This window comes from Apostichopus japonicus, chromosome 12 (genome assembly GCF_037975245.1).
Source record: "Apostichopus japonicus isolate 1M-3 chromosome 12, ASM3797524v1, whole genome shotgun sequence".
NCBI classification, from domain to species: domain Eukaryota; kingdom Metazoa; phylum Echinodermata; class Holothuroidea; order Aspidochirotida; family Stichopodidae; genus Apostichopus; species Apostichopus japonicus.
The window spans coordinates 22,541,266-22,564,159 of NC_092572.1; the positions used below are offsets into that span (position 1 = coordinate 22,541,266).

Sequence of the window (22,894 nt, forward strand, 5' to 3'; positions counted from 1 at the left end):
CGCAAGAATGTGTAAAAACCACAGAAGGTCATCATCATTCATTTTTCCTTTCACCAATTCTCACAATCTCACCTGTTTGTATACTCTGCTCTTAACCTGTAATCTCCTCTGCATCCGAAAAGTTTGTTCACCTCGATCGAAACAGACGGTATTCAGTTCACTTTCGCGGTGACTAATGTTATGACGTACGAATGCAATTAAATACGGTCTGACAGTGAAAATGCATAAGCTGGCGCGTTATCGTACATATGCATACGTACGTGCATCGGGTTCTGTGCATGCAAACTACATGTGTGTAGTCAGTTACGAACTTGGATATTAGTTGCTGGTTTCTCTGTGGTTCTGTCATGAAGACTTAACGGATCTCACCAGGAATACAATATTTAATAAATATCAGGTATATTGCCTACATGATGTGCATATGGAGTGCTTTCTTATTTAATTTCAGTGGAGATTTCTCCATCGATTTGAGTCATTAATGACTTATTTAATGAGCTCATCAACATCTCAGTAAGGTAGTATGCTGTGGATGTTGCAAGTGAAATCGAATGCTTAGAAAGGCGAACTAGCAATCACAGAGGAAAAAGCTGGTTTGTTCTGTACTTCAGGTAAGTGTCAAATTTATAATCATATGGTTTCCATTTCTGCAAATTCACTTACTGCATGGCGGTAACGGCAAAGCCAGAGAACAAGCTAATATTATGAAACCGACATACTGACCGAAAGATTAATTAGTCTCCGTAATTTTTAGAGTGGCAATGAATGCACATCTATAGGCTATTAGATGCACCCATATCCACAATACAGAAGGCGTTTATATGCTATGTTATAATAATGCTATTCATTCCAGTGGCACAAATGCGAAACTAACATGAATAGTTGTAATGATACAAAAGGGAAAGCGCTATCCGAATTACACCATTACGTCAATGAACACAGCATATGATTAACAGTGTGATGCACAGCTAATTAATATGTAATAGTAATAGACCTTATCAAGTGTAAACGAAAGTGCCTGAATTAAACTTGCATGTCTCGTATTAGAAGGTCGATAACGAGTTGAATTGACAGTGTATACCGTTTCAATTCGATTCCCTGTGATATAAAGATACTGATATGATAAACAGAAGGACTGAAAAACTGACAACGGCATTGACCAATTTAACTCGATGGACGCCTATTTGGGTCAAGTCTGTACGTGCCACATTCGACACGTCCTTGCCTTGAAGGCATTGAAGACTCGCCACAAACCGCGTGTGGTTATCTCCGTTGCTTGCAAGTGACGTTTTGTTCGTGTCGCTACAAAATGCAGACAGTACAGTAATGAAACGTGATACCTTGTTATCTTTAGCTGGACCTGAGATTTCCATCGCTGTATTGTTTGTATACTGTGCTGTGGGTATTGACCGCAGTGTGTGTATTTTCTGGGTTCGATGGCGGTGTCTAACACTTCTGTTACACCTCATTCGAAACTAGGTCAAATTACCGGCATTAGATGTTTCTTTTTGGATACCATAACGACATACATAACTAGCTTATCTATTCAAATCTTACTTGAAATGGTGGCATAAAAGTCGAAAAATTTGCAACTTTCAACTTTGTTTTTCTCGAAGATATTTTCCGTTGGGAACGAAATAAACCTCGCCCATAATATGAATATTTAAAAGCTACGAACATCATTGGCCAATACGTAACACAGCACCATGCTTGATTTGTGTAGATTGTTTAGATTGTACCAGGGAGCTGTTAGAGTACAGCTCGCTGGTTGTACCAAGTTACCAACTCGACGTTTTGAATCTATTTTTAGCAACGGCTTTTAACTTAACCTGCATCTCTGATTGGTTGAATTCAAACTAGTGGGTTGGGGGAACAGTATGCGATTTTTATTCAATGTGTAATTTGACGGTGGACACTTTTCTCATTATCTGAAAATGTCCTTAATTACTCGCCAATTAACGCTTTTGGCAGGAAAAAACTTGGCTTATATCTTAGTTTGCTGTTTTGTGATTGATATATATAAGAAACTCGATGGACTTGTCAAAAAAGTAGAAAACGGCGACAAAACGCAAAATGCTGCTTTAAGTGCCCGCTCTCTTCTTTTGTGATATCATTGATTTAAAGATCACCTTGATTGGCCCCATTAATAGTACGTCGTAGCTAGGAAAGTTTTGTGATTACGTAATCGACCTGCCGAGGTCGTTAAATGACCTCGTGCTCTACAATTATCCTGTATCGCTTCCTAACACCATTAGGCTCTTTTTGTAAGCACTGAGTGGAAATATGTTCATTTCTACAGTTTATTTAATCATACAGCGTTCACACAAAGCTCCTTATGCAAGAAAACGTATGTGGCAGGCGTTGCAGACTATAATTGGTGAAAAGAGTTCATTTACGGTCAAGGCAGTTCGATTACGTAATCTCAAGAAACTTGTCCATGATAGCGTGTTATAGTTGGGGTCTGTCTATACAGCAGACCTTTTAAGCATTCAGATATTTAATAGCAACGATTTTGGGAAGATTGACAACAAGTCTGGAATGGTTTTAATCTAACCTCATCAAAGTTGTCGGAAGGCAAACATTTTTAGGTCACCAACTATGCTGTAGGCCTATATTCGGGTACATAAATGTCTTCATAATTACAGAGCTGTCAATCGGCCTCGATATTGTTAATATTAAATATGTATATTTTTTGATAAATGGATGTTGTTTCTATTAAATGATACAAAGGCCTACCGATTAAAGGGCGTGAAGACTCGCGCAAAAAGAAAGGTCTAAATGCCGGTAATTTGACCTTGTTTCGAATGATGGTGTAACAGAAGTGTTAGACACCACCATCGATCCCAGATAATACACACACAGCTTGCTACCGTCGTAATTAGACAGTAGTGTACAGTCAGTACATACAGCTGCGGTCAATACCTACAGCACAGCATACAAACGATACAGCGATGGACATCTCGTGTCCAGCTAAAGATACCAATTAAGGTATCACGTTTCATCACTGTCTGCATTTTGTAGCGACACGAACAAAACGTCACTTGCAAGCAACAGAAATTTAACTTTTCAGATGGCCGCACGCGGTTTGGGGCGAGTCTTCAATGCCTTTAAGCTTGGTAAACGTCAATTTAAACTAGTCCAGTGTAAATCTGGAATTAAAGGTTCTAGACAGTTGGTCAAATTACATCCATCAGTCCTAGACTACACTTCCCCATTATCCATGAGTCCTAGACTACACTTCCCCATCATCCATGAGACCTAGACTACACATCCCCATCAGACTACACTTCCCCACCACCATCAGTCCTAGACTATACATCCCCATCATCCATGAGTCGAAGACAACACTTCCCCACCACCACCAGTCCTATATTTCAATGCATTTTGTATTGCATCTTTGCACCCTGTTCTTTTTTTCCCCCATCAGCTTTACAATGGCAGACGACACCTCTGAGGAGGGTCTTTTAGACGCAATAGCCACAAAACAAGAGATAGACACAGGAGTTAATGGAGTAAACGACGGTTACTCGGAAGTATCAAAATCATCAGAAAATCTCGATTCATTAACAGAAGAGACCAATCTGTTACCTGGCAGTAGCCAAGAGACAATTCCTGTGACATCTCAACTAGAACGAACTGAAATACAGAGAGACGTTAGCAACAGTGGAGAAGGAATATGGTTAGCAATGGACTCAGTTCAGTATGCCAGGGAAGAAGAAAGAGAGAAGAGTACGGAAGCAGTGAAAAAGATGGAAGGCAATGAATTGCTCCCGGGACCAGGTGCTAGACCAAAACAAACTCAACCACAGGTTACCATAGGGGGACGAGAAGTCAAATTCATCGACACATTCACCACCTCTGATGGAGAAGTAGATGCAGCTGGAAATGATACTACAAAAGACGAAAATGAATCCGGTAATGGGAGGCATCATGGAGCAGAAACTAGCAAAGACCAACAGCAAGTCACGAACGGCGATTCCCTTGTCACGGTTGTTGAGAGTAAAACCCCTTACGTTGATATACCTTCCGACTTTGATGATCAGTTAAGTCACAGTTCGTCTGTAGCAGGTAGTTTACCAAAGGGAGTCACACCGAGCTCGGTCTTTATCGGAATGGAGGAATGCCGAACCCTTCCGAATTTACCGAAGAGGCCTCCTTTATTACTGGAGTTCAAAGGACTCTCATATAGTGTAAGGGAAGGCAGTTTTTGGCACAAAAATAGAGGTAAGCTACACTTTAAACTGGCTTTTTTGAAGGTCAATCTTACTTCTTTAAGCCTTCAAACTTGCCTTTGAAGCTAGTAACTCCAAATTCTTTAAGCTTTCAAAAATGCTCAATTAATGTGTCTGTTGTTTGGTATTAATCTATGGTACATTTCCAATTACTTTAAGGCAGAGACATGTAGCTTCAGTCATTTCAATTATATATATATTTTATTTGCTTAACTCGTATACCAGTCACTTTGAATAATGGTGTTTAGACCTATTTTGAAGGGTATAAGTTTAACAAATCAAAATGATATCGCAAATCTGCTACCCAGTACTGATGTTATTTCTTAAGTTTTGTCCCATATTGGCATGTTAAACTTGATTTGGTAGCATCAATTATTATTATTAATTATAAAAAGCAGGAATGTCGGGGGGGGGGGGGTTGGGCTGAGCTGGGTGCAGCCATCTTTTCGAGGGTTACCTTTGCAGTAGAGGTTGTTATATCCTTCATTTATATAACTCTGTCTTTCACAGGTATGAAACCGATCCTAAAAGATTTGTCCGGGAAATTTCTGCCAGGAGAACTTATCGCTATCATGGGCCCTTCCGGTGCTGGGAAGAGCTCGTTGATGAACGTTCTTGCAGGTTACAGGTTAGTCGTTTGTTTCTGTGCATCATGATTGTAGTCATTTAGCGAAAATTAAACAAGTATTTCAAAAGGGCGGGGGTTGGTGAGGGGGGGGGGGGAAGGAAGGGTTCTACATTGTCCTGACGTAAAGGAAAGATTTTATTTAGAAGGGGTTTGGCCCTGGGGCTTTTAACCGACACCTGTGTAGTGAAGTTTCGACTGTTTATAGAAAGTTTGAGGCAAAAAGTCGAAACTTTGACCCATCATAGGGTATATGAAAAAGAAAACCTCCATATGCCATGCATAGCCATGCTTGTTGTTTCAGGTGGTACCGATATGCCATATGCATCATTAGTTTCCATGTAACCTTGTACCAACCAACACCATGTGTTCCTATACTGTCCATGTAACCAAACACCAGTCATACATATGACACCATTTCATCTTACTGCCTATATAACCTTCAACCAGATAAACAAACGACACCACTATAATCATTAGTTTCCATGTAACCTTGTACCAACCAACACCATGTGTTCCTATACTGCTCATGTAACCTTACACCAGTCATATACATGACACCATTTAATCATACTGCCTATATAACCTTTAACCAGAGAAACAAACGACACCACTATAATCATTAGTATCCAGGTAACCTTGTACCAACCAACACCATGTGTTCCTATACTGTTCATGTCACCTTACAACAATCATATATTTGACAACATGTAATACTAATGTGCAATCGTTATCTTGAATAAACTGAATGTTAAATATTAATTGGTTGCAACAATACATGAAACAAACTTGTTTCATTTCTACTTACAGATCAGGCAGTATGAAAGGTAAAATATTGGTCAATGGGCAGGATCGAGATTTGAGCCTTTTTAGGAAACTATCCTGTTACATAATGCAAGACAGTCACCTGCTTCCACAGTTAACAGTGATGGAGGCCATGATGATATCAGCTAATCTGAAGCTGCCTAGTACTAACAGTCACAAGGAGAAAAAGATGCTGGTAGGTACATAATGTGTACACTCGGAAACCAGTACAAGCGTACAGTATCATAAAACATACGTATACCATAACTGCACAGCGCAATGCGCGTCTTTTGTACGTATAGTGCAAGCGCCTTACCAGCCTTCGTGGTGCGAGGTTTATGCCACCATCCCTACGGCTCTGTATATAAAAGGCCTAACTACATCAAATATTTACAACTACATAATTAGGGTGTGTGTGGGTAGGTACACGCATGTATCTCATCTCTATTTTTATTTGACCCGCATAGAGGCTTGGTGCGTTTTTATTAAGGACATCAAATAGGTTCCCAAAATTGACTCCCGGAAATTTGACTGAATCAAAGTTAACTTCTTCAGAGATCTCTCGTTTGTCAAAATGAGGAAAACCACATGAGATCACATTCTTGCTATAGAAACCTATATCTTATATCATATATTATAGCTATTTCAGCTGTTAATGGTTCTTATGTTAAGGTTATTTCATCCGTACAGTAGTTGTCACCTAAAGTTAGTGTCGCCTCACCCTCCCAGGCTATCCCTCCCACTGTTGTAAGGTCTTCTTAGATCAGGGAAATATCAAAACATCTTTTAAAAAAAGTAACGGAATAGTGGTGATGATGATCACTATTACGATGATTTGACGACGATGATTTCATATCCACAATGACAAAATTAACCTCTCGAGGCGGCAACATTGATAATTTATATGATATATAAATTATATACATAAAATCAATGATATCGGTTGTGGTATATCGGTTTTATTGCGCTCATAAAGTGCTGATTCTAATGCTATCTATGCAAGGCAAGGAACAGGTTCAGTATGTGCGTGAGATGGGCAAAAGCTCAAGAGGTAGCGCCCACTTTGATTTGATTTGCAGGGGGGAAAAACCCACACTTACAATTTAGTTATTAAAAATGGTTTCCTCTAATTTATTTGAAAGGGGCATACAGTTTCCGTCACCTCTTGTCTTTGGTCATCAACAATCGCACTGAGTATTATTTACAATGCTGTACTACGTATAATGTCTACTTTCAGGTTGAAGAGATACTGAGTCTTCTTGGACTTAGTGACTGCTCACAGACGCAAACATACTACATTTCAGGCGGTCAGAGTAAGAGGCTGGCTATTGCCCAAGAATTGGTCAGCAACCCACCGATGTTATTTTTTGATGAACCAACAAGGTAAGATCAGTATGGTCAATAGGTAAACAACTGACCTCGGCTAGTGGCGACCCATAAGAATGTTATAGGCTTAACATCAACTATAATATAAACTCCTTTGTTGTGATTGGTGAATTAATAAACTGATAATTGACTGATTTGATTTGATTCACTGAACGGTAAATAAACAACAATACATAAGATCAGTTTGGAAAGCGTGCTATGGACTATGAATTCACATACACAATTTACTATGTAAAACACAAGTAACATTATGGATGTATAATAGTTAGTATGGCAACACCATAAACATAAATGAGGTATCTCATTCCGAACGAATAAATTAGAAAAACCTAAAGGTAATAGATTGTTGAAGAAGCGATAGGTGAAGGTTGCACTATTAATTTTGATTATGTCTTTTAATTTTAACAAGTTAAGGGACTTAAAAAGTGCACTGGTGTGTTCGCGTAGTGCAGAATACGTAGTTTTCTGATAGCTCGTTTTTGGAGAACAAATAACTTTCTTAAAGCGGAGTTACTAGTGCCTGACCAATCAAGATTACAGTAGCAGAGATGGGGATGAACAAGAGTTAGATAAATAGTACGAAGAATATGTTTCGGCAATATCTATTTAAGTATACCGATTATTCCAACACCCTTAGCAACTTGTGAACACAGATAAGAAGTATGTTCATGCCAATTAAGCTTTGAGTCAATAAGAACACCAAGAAATAGAGCGTATAGACGTACACCCATATAGGTAGATCATATTAACAAAACAATGTTAGTCAATGTATTGTATTGTCATTAGGGATGCATTTCATATATAATCACATCCATATAAAGGGCATATTGTTGTACTCTAACACGTGCAATGTATTCATTTCAGTGCTGATGTACATATGACATTGTACAGGGCAATCACGTGTTTAAAGCATGATTCTTATATTGTTACGTTACGTCCGAATCTAATCACAGTGCATGGTGAACAGTGACATTCACGGCTGCAGTAAACACACATTCATTTCAGTGCTGCTGTACACATGGCATCGTACAGGGCAATCACATGTTTAAAGCATGGCTCGTATATTGTTACGTTACGTCCGAATCTAATTACAGTGCATGGTGAACAGTGACATTCACGGCTGCAGTAAACACACACTTGTCTTCAATCTACTACTGCAGCTGTCTTGTGAGTGTATTTTTTACAATTTTGATCCAATTTCGCTGTCGCTAATGATATTACGCATCTGACACTTGCATAGATTAATAGGATATTGAACTGCTCAACGCGGAATTCCTACAGAGGATTGTAACCAAGGAGTCACGCCGCGCACTGCCAAAATGAGCGTCGAACTATACTACGGGTGTCAAGTTTATACAAATGACATTTCTTAACAACCTCGTGAAAGTAATTGACGGGGGAGAGAACAAGGTAGAGTACAAAGAGGGAACTCAAAGGAATTACTTTACTCGTATATGAAGGGGATTAAAGGAGAGTTGTCTTCTTATAATGTCAGAGTCAAAGGAAACAAAAGAAGAAAAAAATGAGTACTGGTAATATTGTTTATGAAGATAATCCGGTTTTCAACCTTTAAGACACTGGTATTCTGAATCGCTGGAATGCTCCTTTAAGTCTAACTTAATAATGAAGTCGGAGCCTTAGTGAAGACCTATATGTTAGTGTTAAACCCTTGTGTTATAAATTCTAAGACCTCAACGTGTTCTTTTATCATTATAGGAAATCAAAATTGTAATTGACAAATTTATAACGCGTTGTAAACCAGTTATTCGAGGCCATAAAAGTTCAAAGTATAAGTGTTACATCCGAGGAACTGATTTTTAACGGTCTAACCATATAAAAATGAATTTGTTTCGAAGTTGATCTTTTCGTGGAATAATGCAGGGACAGATAACCGACTTTTTTTCTTAAAGAGAAACATCTTCCAACATTGTTAATTGAGATTGCCCATTTCAACATCTGGAACCGAACTCGAGATATGGTTGACTTAATATAACCTATTTGATTGATTAAGTCTTGCTCGATTCTTACCAAGAGTGATGTATCACAGTATAGAAGGTCCGTTGTGTCATCACGCTGTGTGTTCTCAAGCTTGGTCTTCTTGAAAGCTTATACTTTCCTATTATAATCATTAAAATGTTGTATTTATCCTTGAAATATGAAACTTCTGAAAAATTTGCTTAAGCTGACAATGTTCTCTGTATTTGAATTACATCAATATCGATATTGCAATATTTATGTATGAATATATAAATACGCATTTGCTCTGTGTGGAAAAGGGAGTTAAAATTGTACAGGTGATAACATTCAGCTCAATTGCGATGACGACGTACTACACTCTGGAATCACCAGATCAGTCAACAATTATGATTAATTAAGAAGGGAAACAAATCATGTTTTCGTCTTTCAGAGGAGTGTTGTCATCAACTGCATTCAGGGGATTGTTTCAACGAGTAAATGATTATCGTGTCCTTGACACCCTCTGACGTAGGAAACGATTGTAACTGGAAGTGGTTTGTGCAGCAATAAAGCTATGACTAAACGCTGAACGAAAATTACCTACAGTTAAAAAGTGTCGTCATTTGTCATACAAACTTAACTACTACCTATACTAATTAATATCGATCGACTTCTTAACTAATTTAGTTATAAACGTTTACTTAAACCGTAAGGCGGTTACTTGTTATCGCTTAGTTCATTACTTATTTGTATGTATGTATGTATGTATTTTAGATCCTCCTTCAAGCAGGAACTCGCGAAGAAGCCATCATTGGCTTACTAAAGCCGCTAGCTGACCGAAGTCAGTCTCTTGGGTTCATTTTTCAGTATAATGTATAGGTAACGTTCTATTCTCTTGTAAGGGTTCGTGATTTACAGTTGTGTTAGTCCAGGGTTGTCCAACCTACGGCCCCCGGGCCACAGTCCGGCCCTCCGCAGGGTTGCGTCCGGCCCGCCAGAGATGTTCTACGGTGCGAAATTTTAGTGAGCAGATCTATTGATAACAAGTTTAAGCTATATAATCAATCATTCGAACCTTCTGGGTCCAAAAAAACTGCATACAGGTCAGTTTGCGTGACACTCTCTCAGCGGAGGGGGGGGGGGGTGGCTGGACTTTATTCATGTTTTATCAGGAAGGAAAATAAGTCAGTGCGCTCCTCGCGCAGTGCTCACATTTTTGTTCCCTTGGGCTTCGGGCGAAAAAATCGAGCGTAGGGTTCATGCGGCCCCCATCCTCCATCATTATCATTCCATGTGGCCCTCCTCTGCAAAAGGTTGGACAACCCTGTGTTAGTCTGACAGGGCTGTTTCGGTTGTAACTGATAATTCAATACACATTATGAGCATTGACACAAGTAATTTTTTATCAAAGGGTAGAACGTTAACTTATTCCATTTGGACAATAGGTGCAACAATTCTGTCTCGAGCTTTTCAATCTCCCATTGGAAAGAATGATCGCACTGTCAACCATGTAATATCATCACACGGCTGTGTGAACCTACACAAACTTCACACATAATTACAAAGATCTTTACAAGATCCTCACCAATTGAAAGACGTACCAATCCAACCGATGTTCTTACACTGTGTCAGTTACTAAGCTCACACTCTCTGGGTTATAACTGTGCCAGTTACTTAGCTCACACTCTCTGGGTTATTACTGTGTCAGTGACTAAGCACATACTCTCAACGTGTTACAACGCTGTAGTTATGTTTGTTGTAATCGTTGAATGTCTTCGATCGTGCTGAGCAAGAAACCAATAATACACAATATACGAAGGTCATTGATAATTATGTTGCCAAATAACTAGCTGTGATGAGAATGAAAGATTCCCTTCAAGCAATAGGGTTTTGAGGGTGAAATGGAGATTCATTCAGATTCGAGTAATGTAGAAGGGCCCATTCATAATTGAAATCATTCGTTAACGCAAATAATATCATGTTTCGAACCTAAACAAGTTAAATAATGTCTCGTCGCACAGTTGAATTTTCCGAAGGTTATATATACATACATACATACATACATACATACATACATAGATAGACATATACAAAGACATACTGTACATAGACATCTTGCATATCGATCATTTTTCTTTATGTCATCAATGGAAAAAGGAAGGAAGCTGGGAGTCGGACTAATATGCTTCAGTTTATACAACGATGTTAAGGTATATAGATATATAAGGTTGTGTTAAGGTATATAGGACGTTAAAATCTCTCATCACGACATTTAATTAGAATATCTTTCATTCCAACTCATATACACGTTTGCCCTTGATTAATATTGCTCTGCTCATATTTGTATCGATCTAGATATAAGGGAAATGGATTAACTTCACGTACTGTATACGAGTCCGATCAATGTAATATATCTTTATTTGTACAGTGGTCAGTAGCCAACTTACAGTGTGTGTCATATCAATGTTATTTGTATATTAAATGTTTACATTGATCTAGATAAGGGGAAACGTAGATTACCTTAGCGTACGGTACGAATCCGATCAATGTAATTTACATCTTTATTTGTACAGTCGTCAGTGGCCAACTTACAGTGCGTGCCATATCAATGTAATTTGTATATTAATGCTTTACTTGATCTAGATAAGGGGAACGGAGATTACCTTCACTTACGGTACGGGTCCGATCAATGTAACTTACATCTTTATTTTTACAGTGGTCTTGACAGTTCGTCAAGTTTCCAGTGTCTCTCACTTCTCAAATCCCTGGCTAGAGGAGGGCGCACTGTAATTTGCACCATTCACCAACCAAGTGCAAGACTGTTCGAGATGTTTGATAAGGTAAATTGATATACTTCACTTAGTTATAGCTTATAATGCAATAAGATAAACTCAAATTATTTATGAAAAAATACTGGAAAAAATCAGATTTAAGGAGAAACAATCAATTGGAGCAATCAATCACGAAAATCTAAATAAGGTAAAGGAATGACTCGAGGGCCATTGATTTACATGAATTACTTATCAATTAACAGTATCAACAAACGCCAGAAAATATCTCTGACGAATTTCTTACGTAGGATATAGAGATAAAGTAACCTACAACATACAAAAAATGATACAGTTAGATCTGTACTTGTTGCTGATATAACGATCAAATTATTATTAACATATTTATACCATAATGAATGAGTTATCTCGTCCAAGCTCATCTCGCCAACCCATTGCCCATCCCGGCCCTCGTTCACTGTCCCTCGTTCCCCGTGGCCCGCCCCCGTCCCTCGATCCCTCTGTGGATTCCTCGTTCCCTCCACCCCGTCATTCGTCCCGGTCTCTCGTTCCCCGTCACTCGTTCCAATCAAGCAGTCCCCGCCATTCTTACCCGCCCTCCGCATTTCCTGGAAATCAATGGGAAATCAAACTGGTGACGTCAATGGTTATACGATAGATCTCAAAGAATGCCGTACTTGCCTTTCAACGTTCACATTTGACTGAGTTTGGAGAATAAGTTGATGATCTATTATCCTTCTTTGCAGCTTTACATTCTTGGTGAAGGTAAATGTATCTACCAGGGAACCGTGGCTGGTTTGGTACCGTATCTAAAATCAATGCACTTCATTTGTCCGCCTTACCATAATCCAGCCGACTTTGGTGAGTAGTACAGTACCGATACTGTTTTCATTTATTTTCTAATCAGACGTTCATAATTTAAGACCTAAAAAGGAACCTTTCATGAGTCTCTCAACAGCGGGGTTGTAAGAGCTAGATAGTATCACCATGGAGGTGAGGAAGGTCTTTAACAGTTCTCAAATGACAAACAATGTCATGTACAGTACACTACAGTAAAGTGCAGTGCAGTACACCACAGTTAAGTGCAGTGCAGTACACCGCAGTAAAGTGTAGTGCAGTACATTACAGTAAAGTGCATTACAGTACACCTAAGTAAAGTGTAGTGCAGTACAGTAGGCTACACCACAGTACAGTGTAGTTCAGTACAGTTAGTGCTAAGTCTTTGATGCTATCATTTCACTTACACCAGATATGTTATATCGAAAATAAAGAAATGAAAACAGTTCTCTCTTGTTTCATTCGAAGATTTTACTGTTTACTTGATCGTTCTGGAAGCTGACATTCTGAAATCGTTGCTGTTTCGCTCCCTTACCGAAATCCCAGATCTGGGCCAGATATAAAAATCCAGATCTGGCCCAGATTAGGAATTTCAATCTGGGCCAGATCTGCTGCAGATCTGGAATTTATATCTGGCCAGATAAAAAATTGGGCAGATATAACTTGATATAAAATAAAGTTTTATATGGCCCATATAAAATTTGATCTGGTTAAATTTTATTGCATCCATATCTGGGCCAGATAAAACTTTATCTGGCTGATATGAAGAAAATCCAGATAAAGTTTTATATGGCCCATATAAAATTTGATCTGGTTAAATTTTATTGCATCGATATCTGGGCCAGATAAAACTTTATCTGGTTGATATAAAGAAAATCCAGATAAAGTTTTATATGGCCCATATAAAATTTGATCTGGCTAAATGTTATTGCATCGATATCTGGGCCAGATAAAACTTTATCTGGTTGATATAAAGAAAATCCAGATAAACTTTTATATGACCAATATAAAAAAATATATCTGGCTAAAATGTCAATCAAATAGGAAATAAATGGCCAAAACTGGACTAGCATTGATATTAACTTTCCAGCGTGATCAGTTATCTCTGTTCTGGTACGGAGACCCATACAGAGAGCAAGACACACACAAAATATAAACACAGCTGTGTTCTAGAACTCAACTGGATTGGAACAAAGTGGAAATATGTAATGTGCAAGCTCCTTGCTGTTACCTAATCCGACTGCTATGGTCATAAAATGACCGCTGTTCCAAAATAATACATGAAGGTTGAGTTCTTTATTCTTCTGTGGTCCTGTAGATGTTGATACTAAATTGCGTTGTGCTATTCTTTTATTTAATATATTTGCTTTAATAAATAAGTTCCAGGAGGGCGATATATGTATATATATGTTCCATTCAGTATCGAAGTTCAGTCCCAAAGTATATTCCTTGTTGCCATCCGTTCCAAAAACTTCTTCCTTACTTCTGACTGTTCAGTTCACTATAAAAACCTTTGCCAATGTCCTGACATCAATAGGATATTATTTATGAATCTCCATCACCTTTTCTTAATGTACCAATCCTTTCTGTTAAACTTCCTTCTGCTCTTTACTCCTACCATGTGGACACTAGTGTACACATAGCTCCCTTTCCTATCTCACTCCTAGAGTATCAAAACACATATGTCCATTGTTCAAAAGTGGCCTTCACACTTAATCAACCTCTGAGTCATCCTGTTTCAAGCTAAGACCCCGTGGTTGCCTAGCAACCCAGATAGAGATTGTTATTCCCCCTTTGACTTAGTGTATACACTGTAAGTGATTTACTATTGAAATATATATGCAAAGTGCAGTACCACAATATAGTGCAATGTAAATCTCTATGAAAATACACTATGTAAGAGCATACAGTCTTAAAGTTTTATCTGTCAATATAAAGTCAAGTATAACTGGATAAACATGATGTATATCCAGTTATCTGCATATCTGGATTGACTCTATATCCAGTCATATTTGGCTTCATATGGCCAGTTAAATCTTTATCTGCATATCTGGATTGACTCTTTATCCAGTCATATCTGGCTTTATATGGCCAGATAAAACTCTCTGCATATCTGGATTGGCTCTATATCCAGTTATATCTGGCTTTATATGGCCAGATAAAACTGTATCTGCATATCTGGATGGACTCTATATCCAGTTATATCTGGCTTTATATGGCCAGATAAAACTTGACCTGCATATCTGGATTGGCTCTATATCCAGTTATATCTGGCTTTATATGGCCAGATAAAACTTGATCTGCATATCTGGATTGACTCTATATCCAGTTATATCTGGCTTTATATGGCCAGATAAAACTTTATCTGCATATCTGGATTGGCTCTATATCCAGTTATATCTGGCTTTATATGGCCAGATAAAACTTGATCTGCATATCTGGATTGGCTCTATATCCAGTTATACCTGGCTTTATATGGCCAGATAAAACTTGATCTGCATATCTGGATGGGCTCTATATCCAGTTATATCTGGCTTTATATGGCCAGATAAAACTTTATCTGCATATCTGGATTGGCTCTATATCCAGTTATATCTGGCTTTATATGGCCAGATAAAACTTGATCTGCATATCTGGCTTGGCTCTATATCCAGTTATATCTGGCTTTATATGGCCAGATAAAACTTGATCTGCATATCTGGATTGGCTCTATATCCAGTTATATCTGGCTTTATATGGCCAGATAAAACTTGATCTGCATATCTGGATGGGCTCTATATCCAGTTATATCTGGCTTTATATGGCCAGATAAAACTTGATCTGCATATCTGGATGGGCTCTACATCCAGTTATATCTGGCTTTATATGGCCAGATGAAACTTGATCTGCATATCTGAATGGGCTCTATATCCAGTTATATCTGGCTTTATATGGCCAGATAAAACTTGATCTGCATATCTGGATCGGCTCTATATCCAGTTATATCTGGCTTTATATGGCCAGATAAAACTTGATCTGCATATCTGGATCGACTCTATATCCAGTTATATCTGGCTTTATATGGCCAGATAAAACTTTATCTGCATATCTGGATTGACTCTATATCCAGTTATATCTGGCTTTATATGGCCAGATAAAACTTGATCTGGCCAGATTAAACCAGATTTAAAGCCAGATCTGGCATTTCGGTAAGGGGCTCATATCATGATTTTCTCCCATTTTGTTATAATTCACAGTAATCGAGTTGGCCTGTGGTGAATATGGTAACGTATTGCCAATTTTGACAAAATCGTACAGAGAAGGCAAATGCGAAGAATACAGTAAACTACAAAGTGACTTTAATAGCTTAAGCAGTAGCCACAGTCTGAGCATCGCATTGGGGGACTTCCCTACGGCCTCATCAAACGGTCACTCACCTAATGCCACCTTCAAAAACGGCACGTCAAAGTCCGTTACTGTTTATTCAGATGGCTCTGGTAAATCACAGACTGTAGTTAAGGTTAGTCTTGATTGATTTTCATTTGCAGTAAGGAACCAAAAATAATAATGTTATCCTTCTCAATGGGCTGCATATAGCTATCAATATACATACCTCTTACTTTACCAGTCATATCTTGTTTAACCAAATACTATGTGGCTAGAATTCTTAACATGATGCAGTCAAAATATGCTAGCCAAAGTAAAACAAAAAGCTTTGTAAATAGTACACATATCGTGCAAGAACGTAAAGTGGAACGTTTGTGAAATCCTTGCAATATCCTTTCTAAGAAATTGATTATAAACGCAACCTTCATAATGGGTTGATTTAGTCAATTTAAATATTTGAATTTCATACTATTTTTCTGTTCTTTTCATTTATTTCTTTTAACCCCAAACCATTAAGCGTAGCAAATGAAAAAAAAAAGGTTGTTTGTAATGTTACCTCTAACGCAGAAACGAATATCCTTGATAAAGACCATCAACGAACGATGGCGTTGTGTGTTCACGTTTACTATCAACTTCCTTTGTATAGGATAATTGATCAATACATTGATACAGTGCATCAATACAATGTATTAAAACCTTACAATGTACCACTCGATACCTTAGTTAGGCGTATCTAACAGTCAACGTACGTTACCGCTTTTGAGATCCCCATAAACTAATTACATATTGATTTTTTTCCCCATTAGAACGAGACCTGGATGCATGATACCCGGTTTGCAACGAACCTGTTTGTGCAGTTTTGGATTCTTTTCAAGAGAGCCTTTATTGTATTTTTTAGAGACCAGGTGCGCAAATATGTTTTTTTTTAAATAATTGTATACTGTGATATAGGCTACATGTATTTTTGAGTGTCGATCTGCGTATAATTTGTGTATAATATGTCCTTTCGTCCTAACTAATTTATATATTTATAAGTCACTGAGCTTCCCATTGTACATTGTTGTGTGCACTGTCCATTTGTAGTACACACAGTGACAGCCATTATTCCCTTAGTATAAAATACTGAATTGAATTCCCCTATGAATAGTTCTCCGTTGTAGTATCGTATCATGCAGTTACCTCCAATTGATATGCGTACATAGTTCGCTCGTATATACCTAAATTATTTTCCAAACCGTGTCTATATCTGTTTTATTTCAGTAAGATACTAATTGATCGATTTGATTTCTAATCGTTCACAGACACTGACGCACATTCGGTTTTCAGCTCCAATCTTTATCGGTATTCTGATTGGCCTTCTCTACTTGAAGATTGGTGAAGATGCTAGCAAAGCTTTCAATAATGCCGGATTCATCTTCCTCTGTCTGATGTTTCTAATGTTTGCTGCAATGATGCCCACCGTATTATCATGTGAGTAATACAGTGTTTGCTGCTATGATGCCCACAGTATTATCATGTAAGTAATACAGTGTTTGCTGCTATGATGCCCACGGTATTATCATGTGAGTAATACAGTGTTTGCTGCTATGATGCCCACAGTATTATCATGTGAGTAATACAGTGTTTGCTGCTATGATGCCCACCGTATTATCATGTGAGTAATACAGTGTTTGCTGCAATGATGCCCACAGTATTATCATGTGAGTAATACAGTGTTTGCTGCTATGATGCCCACCGTATTATCATGTAATAGTGTTTGCTGCTATGATGCCCACCGTATTATCATGTGAGTAATACAGTGTTTGCTGCTATGATGCCCACAGTATTATCATGTGAGTAATACAGTGTTTGCTGCTATGATGCCCACGGTATTATCATGTGAGTAATACAGTTTTTACTGCTATGATGCCCACGGTATTATCATGTGAGTAATACAGAGTCTGCTGCTATGATGCCCAAGGTAATATCATGTTTTGCCATAATGCCCATAGTGCTATGGTGAGGGCAATGTTGTTAAGTTTGTTGCTATGATTACTGTGTAGTGCTTTCAGAAAAGTAATGTTGTTTAGTTTGTTTCTATGATACACATAGTGCTCTCATGAGAGGAATGCTCTTATGATTGCTATGGTGATGCTTATATTAAATATCTTGAGACTATTTTTATAACGACCACATGATTTTCGCGTGAGCAATGCTCTTGCGTTTGCTCCTATGATGCGCAACGTATTGTCGTGAGAGTAATAGTCTTGTTTTCTAATGTGATCCCCACATACTACTATCGTGTGAGTAACATTTGTTAAGTTTGTACTTATTCACCCAAATTTCATTGTGTAAGCAGTATACTCGACACGTGTTTATGTTTTGATGCCCATGTATCACGTGACTTTAAACAGTATGTGTTTCTGAGAATAGTTTAGTTTTATAACATCCATAGCATTATCACTTGTGTATTACATGTATGATATTGCTGCTCTGACGTACAAAGTACTATCAGGTGAATACTTCATGATTATAGTAATCAACAGTCCCAGCTGTACAACACCAGCTGTAAAAAGTGAATATACATTTATATCGCTCAGGGAAACAATGTTCATCGATTAAAGTATAATTTCTCTTCGGTTGAGGAGCAAATTATGTGTGTTACCATCGGAATGTTAATTACCTCAATAATTAAAATGCTTTTATATCCAATGTTAATGATCGAAAGTTTCCTAAAGGACGACTAATTTCTCTTTTCTCAAGTTCCATTGGAGATGAACGTTTTGGTTCGCGAACATATCAACTATTGGTACAGTCTGAAGGCTTACTACATCGCAAAGACAATGTCTGACTTTCCATTCCAGGTAGGGTGTACTCTATATTCAAGAACTAGTGTTTGCTGTAATTTTGTGTAACACGTACGTCGTAAGCAACGTTGATATGTTTAATGGTGCTCTACAGTAGCTAGGGTTAGGAATAACTAGGTATTGAATGTATTCTTTGAAATATCTCTTGAAGATATGATATCTCTGGGTCAATTCATACCAAATCAACCTTAAATTTGGCAAATTCCCAGGCAACAGTCTCAGCTTCGGCCATTATTGATATGAGTCCAGGGTATATGGTGAGATAAGGATCAAGTTGTTTGGTTACGAGTCCAGGATATAAGGTGAGAGTGGATCAAGTTATTTGGTTACGATACCAGGATATAAGGTGAGAGTGGATCAAGTTATTTGGTTACGAGTCCAGGATATAAGGTGAGATTGGACTAAGTTGTTTGATTATGAGTTCAGGATATAAGGTGAGAGTAGATCAAGTTATTTGGTTACGATACCAGGATATAAGGTGAGAGTGGATCAAGTTATTTGGTTACGAGTCCAGGATATAAGGTGAGATTGGACTAAGTTGTTTGATTATGAGTTCAGGATATAAGGTGAGAGTAGATCAAGTTATTTGGTTACGATACCAGGATATAAGGTGAGAGTGGATCAAGTTGTTTGGTTACGAGTCCAGGATATAAGGTGAGAGTGGATCAAGTTATTTGGTTACGATACCAGGATATAAGGTGAGAGTGGATCAAGTTGTTTGGTTACGAGTCCAGGATATAAGGTGAGATTGGACTAAGTTGTTTGATTATGAGTTCAGGATATAAGGTGAGAGTAGATGAAGTTGTTTGGTTACGAGTCCAGGCTTTATCTTGGATGACATTTATCACTGTTGTTTCTACAGGTAGCAATTCCTGTGGTGTACTGTACTATAGCATATTGGATGACTGGCCAGCCACCAGAGGCCGATCGCTTCCTCATATTCATTGGAATATCAATCATCACAGCGATGATTTCTCAGTCTGTTGGACTCTTGATAGGTGCTTCTACATCAATGGAGGTAACAACTCTATAGGAAGAGGAGGGAGACGGGGAGTGAACAGAGAAGGGAATGAAGGGAGTGGGAAATGGGAGAGGAAGAAATGGGAGGGAGATGGGAGAGTGAGAAAGGATACATGAGCCAGGAGATGGAGAAGCGCAAGGGAGATGGGTGGGTATGGTTGAGAGAGTGCGACTGTTTAACGTAGAATTCAGCGTGTTCATAGCCCGATACATAATATTGAAGTAGAGGTATACCTAACGCCCGTGAGCTCTGTTTTGCATCCCTATCAATGTTATTGACGGAGCTAAGCAGATATTTTATAAATGTTAATGTTTGTGCAAAATGCATTCCTTTAGCCATACACAATGAACTGAATAAAGGATATGCATAGTAAATGTTAGCCATACAAAATAAACTAAATAAGGGATTTGCATATGAACTTTTAGCCATACACAATGAACTAAATAAGGGATATGCATATGAACTTTTAGCCATACACAATGAACTGATTAAGGCATATGCATATGAACTTTTAGCCATACACAATGAACTGAATACGGGATATGCATATGAACTTTTAGCCATACACAATGAACTGAATAAAGGATATGCATATGAACTTTTAGCCATACACAATGGACTGAATAAAGGATATGCATATTAACCTTAAGCCATACAAAATAAACTGAATATGGGATTTGCATATGAACTTTTAGCCATACACAATGAACTGAATAAGGGATATGCATATGAACCTTTAGCCATGCACAATGAAGTGAATAAGGGATATACATATGAACTTTTAGCCATACAAAATAAACTGAATAAGGGATATGCATATGAACGTTTAGCCATACACAATGAACTGAATAAGGGATATGCAAATCAACTTTTAGCCAGACCATCAAACAATGTCAATCTGCCATTTCTTGTCAGTAGAAATTTGCCGTCCTTTAGGAACTAAAACGTAATACGCTACCACTCACTAAGTTCACCAAAGCGTATCAAAGCACTATGGTTTTAACAGTTTATTCCGAGCGTTACAGTAAAGAGATCAATAATGAAATAGCAAGTTATGTAACATTTGTGTTTGTCACAATTATTTGTTCATACAGGTGGCGGTTTTCCTTGGACCTATAACAAGCCTACCTCTTCTTCTTTTCTCTGGATTCTTTGTGACAATTCCCACCATGCCTTGGTACCTGAGGTGGATATCGTACATATCATTTGTCAGGTACAGTTTCGAGAGTGCTATGGTAACCATTTACGGTCTGGAACGGGGTGAACTTAACTGTTCGGAGCCAGAACCAGAAAAATGCATATTTAAAACAGGACAGGACGTTTTGACTAATCTTGACATGGATAAGGATCGCCTGGGCATTGATTTGGCCATTCTGGCTGGATTTTTTATCATTACTCGAGTTCTCTGCTATTTCTTGCTCAGGTGGAAGGTTAAGAGCCACATTTGAAGGAACGAAAGAGACAATGTATCGTTCGAAGGTGAGACGCTGTAAGTACAGACATGATAATATTATATGTATATACAAGCTAGTATTGGCATGTTGCTATGTATTTCTGCAGATATTAAATGTTAAATAATATAATTATGTTTATATGAGTCTCATAGTCGTCTACTAAACATATTGCTATCTACATTATACAAACGCAGCGTTCATTGCTGTGGAATGGTGTTTATAGTAATGATGAACCTTAACATCAGACGTGTATAATGCTTTTGATAGAACTCAATGTCATTTTAAGTTTACTCACGTAGGAACATTTATGCAACTGTTTGCAGAAAGTTTCGATTCATTTTATTGGACTGTTTCTGTTAGACAGGGTTCGAATGCCATATCTTGCCACGAATCTGAAATGATGAATATGAATGAACCCCTAACAGAAATCGAGAAGAAAGAAAACAAGAACATGATAATGTAACTATGACGATATCAAAATACCAGGATGAAGACTGTTGCTGCTGACAACGTTTTAACTCGTTTGGGATTTTGATAATGTTGATAGTATACACAGACTAATATTGATAACTTTGGATATATCATGCAAATAGAAACTACTTTTAGCACATGTTTGGACCAGTTTGTTAAGCATTCTGGTAAAACGTCAACGTATCGTACTCGCTTATGGAACGCCATTTTAACATTTATTCAATAATTGCAGATGTATCCTATTCATTTCCAGATATCTCTAATTCATTTTTAGATATCTCTAATTCATTTCCAGATATCTCTTATTCGAATTCTTGATAACTCTAATTCGATTTTGGATACCTCTTATCCGAATTCTTGATATCTTGAAATCAATTTTGGATATCTCGAATTCTTTTCTTGATATCTCGAATTCATTTTTGGATATCTCGAAATCAATCCGAGATATTTCGAATTCAATTTTGGATATCTCGAATTCAATTCGAGATATCTTAAATAATGTTTCTTTTTTTGATATCTTTAAGTTTCTTGATAGCTTAAAATCAATTTGAGATATCTTAAATAAAATTCAAGATATCGAAATGCAATTTCTGATATCTCAAATTGAATTGAAGATATCTTCAATAATTCGAGGTATCTTTAATTTAATTCGAGATATCTGAAATTAATTGAAGATATCTCTAATTATTGACTGTGTAAACAATGTTACCGCCGTATACTTGCCGATTTTCTTTTCTTTTCTTTGGTGGCTAAAGAGACTTACACCAACATGCAACAGAACCAAATATGCAACTTCTGGACACAAGGTATATGTCCTCGAAAACAAATAATGATATTAAAGAGGCTGTATTGTTTATGCAATACTATATATATATATATATATATATATATATATATATATATATATAGGTAAGTTATATGCCATTGGCATAATATGTATAGCTCGACATGTGTATATGGATGAGCATTGTAATATGATGTTCTCGTATTTTATGAATATGCATAACTTCATCACATTTTCATGTTAATAACTGTTGTATATGACTTGTCATTTATCACAATGGCGGATAGCTAGGAAACAAACGCTTGTACAATGAGCCATGCAATGTT

At 37.6% G+C, this 22,894-nt stretch overlaps 1 protein-coding gene across 1 annotated transcript; it reads left to right on the forward strand.

Moving 5' to 3' along the window:
* The first annotated feature begins 188 nt into the window (after positions 1-188).
* On the forward strand, positions 189-22,882 carry LOC139977790 (ATP-binding cassette subfamily G member 4-like). The gene is made up of 14 exons (XM_071987428.1): positions 189-608; positions 3,425-4,221; positions 4,740-4,857; positions 5,665-5,854; positions 6,896-7,041; positions 11,717-11,840; positions 12,536-12,650; positions 15,863-16,125; positions 16,799-16,897; positions 17,294-17,462; positions 18,735-18,835; positions 19,701-19,856; positions 20,954-21,348; positions 21,678-22,882. Exons 2-13 carry the CDS (start codon positions 3,432-3,434, stop codon positions 21,305-21,307), a joined length of 2,625 nt encoding a protein of 874 aa, XP_071843529.1. The 5' UTR covers positions 189-608; positions 3,425-3,431; the 3' UTR covers positions 21,308-21,348; positions 21,678-22,882.
* Positions 22,883-22,894: the final 12 nt, after the last annotated feature.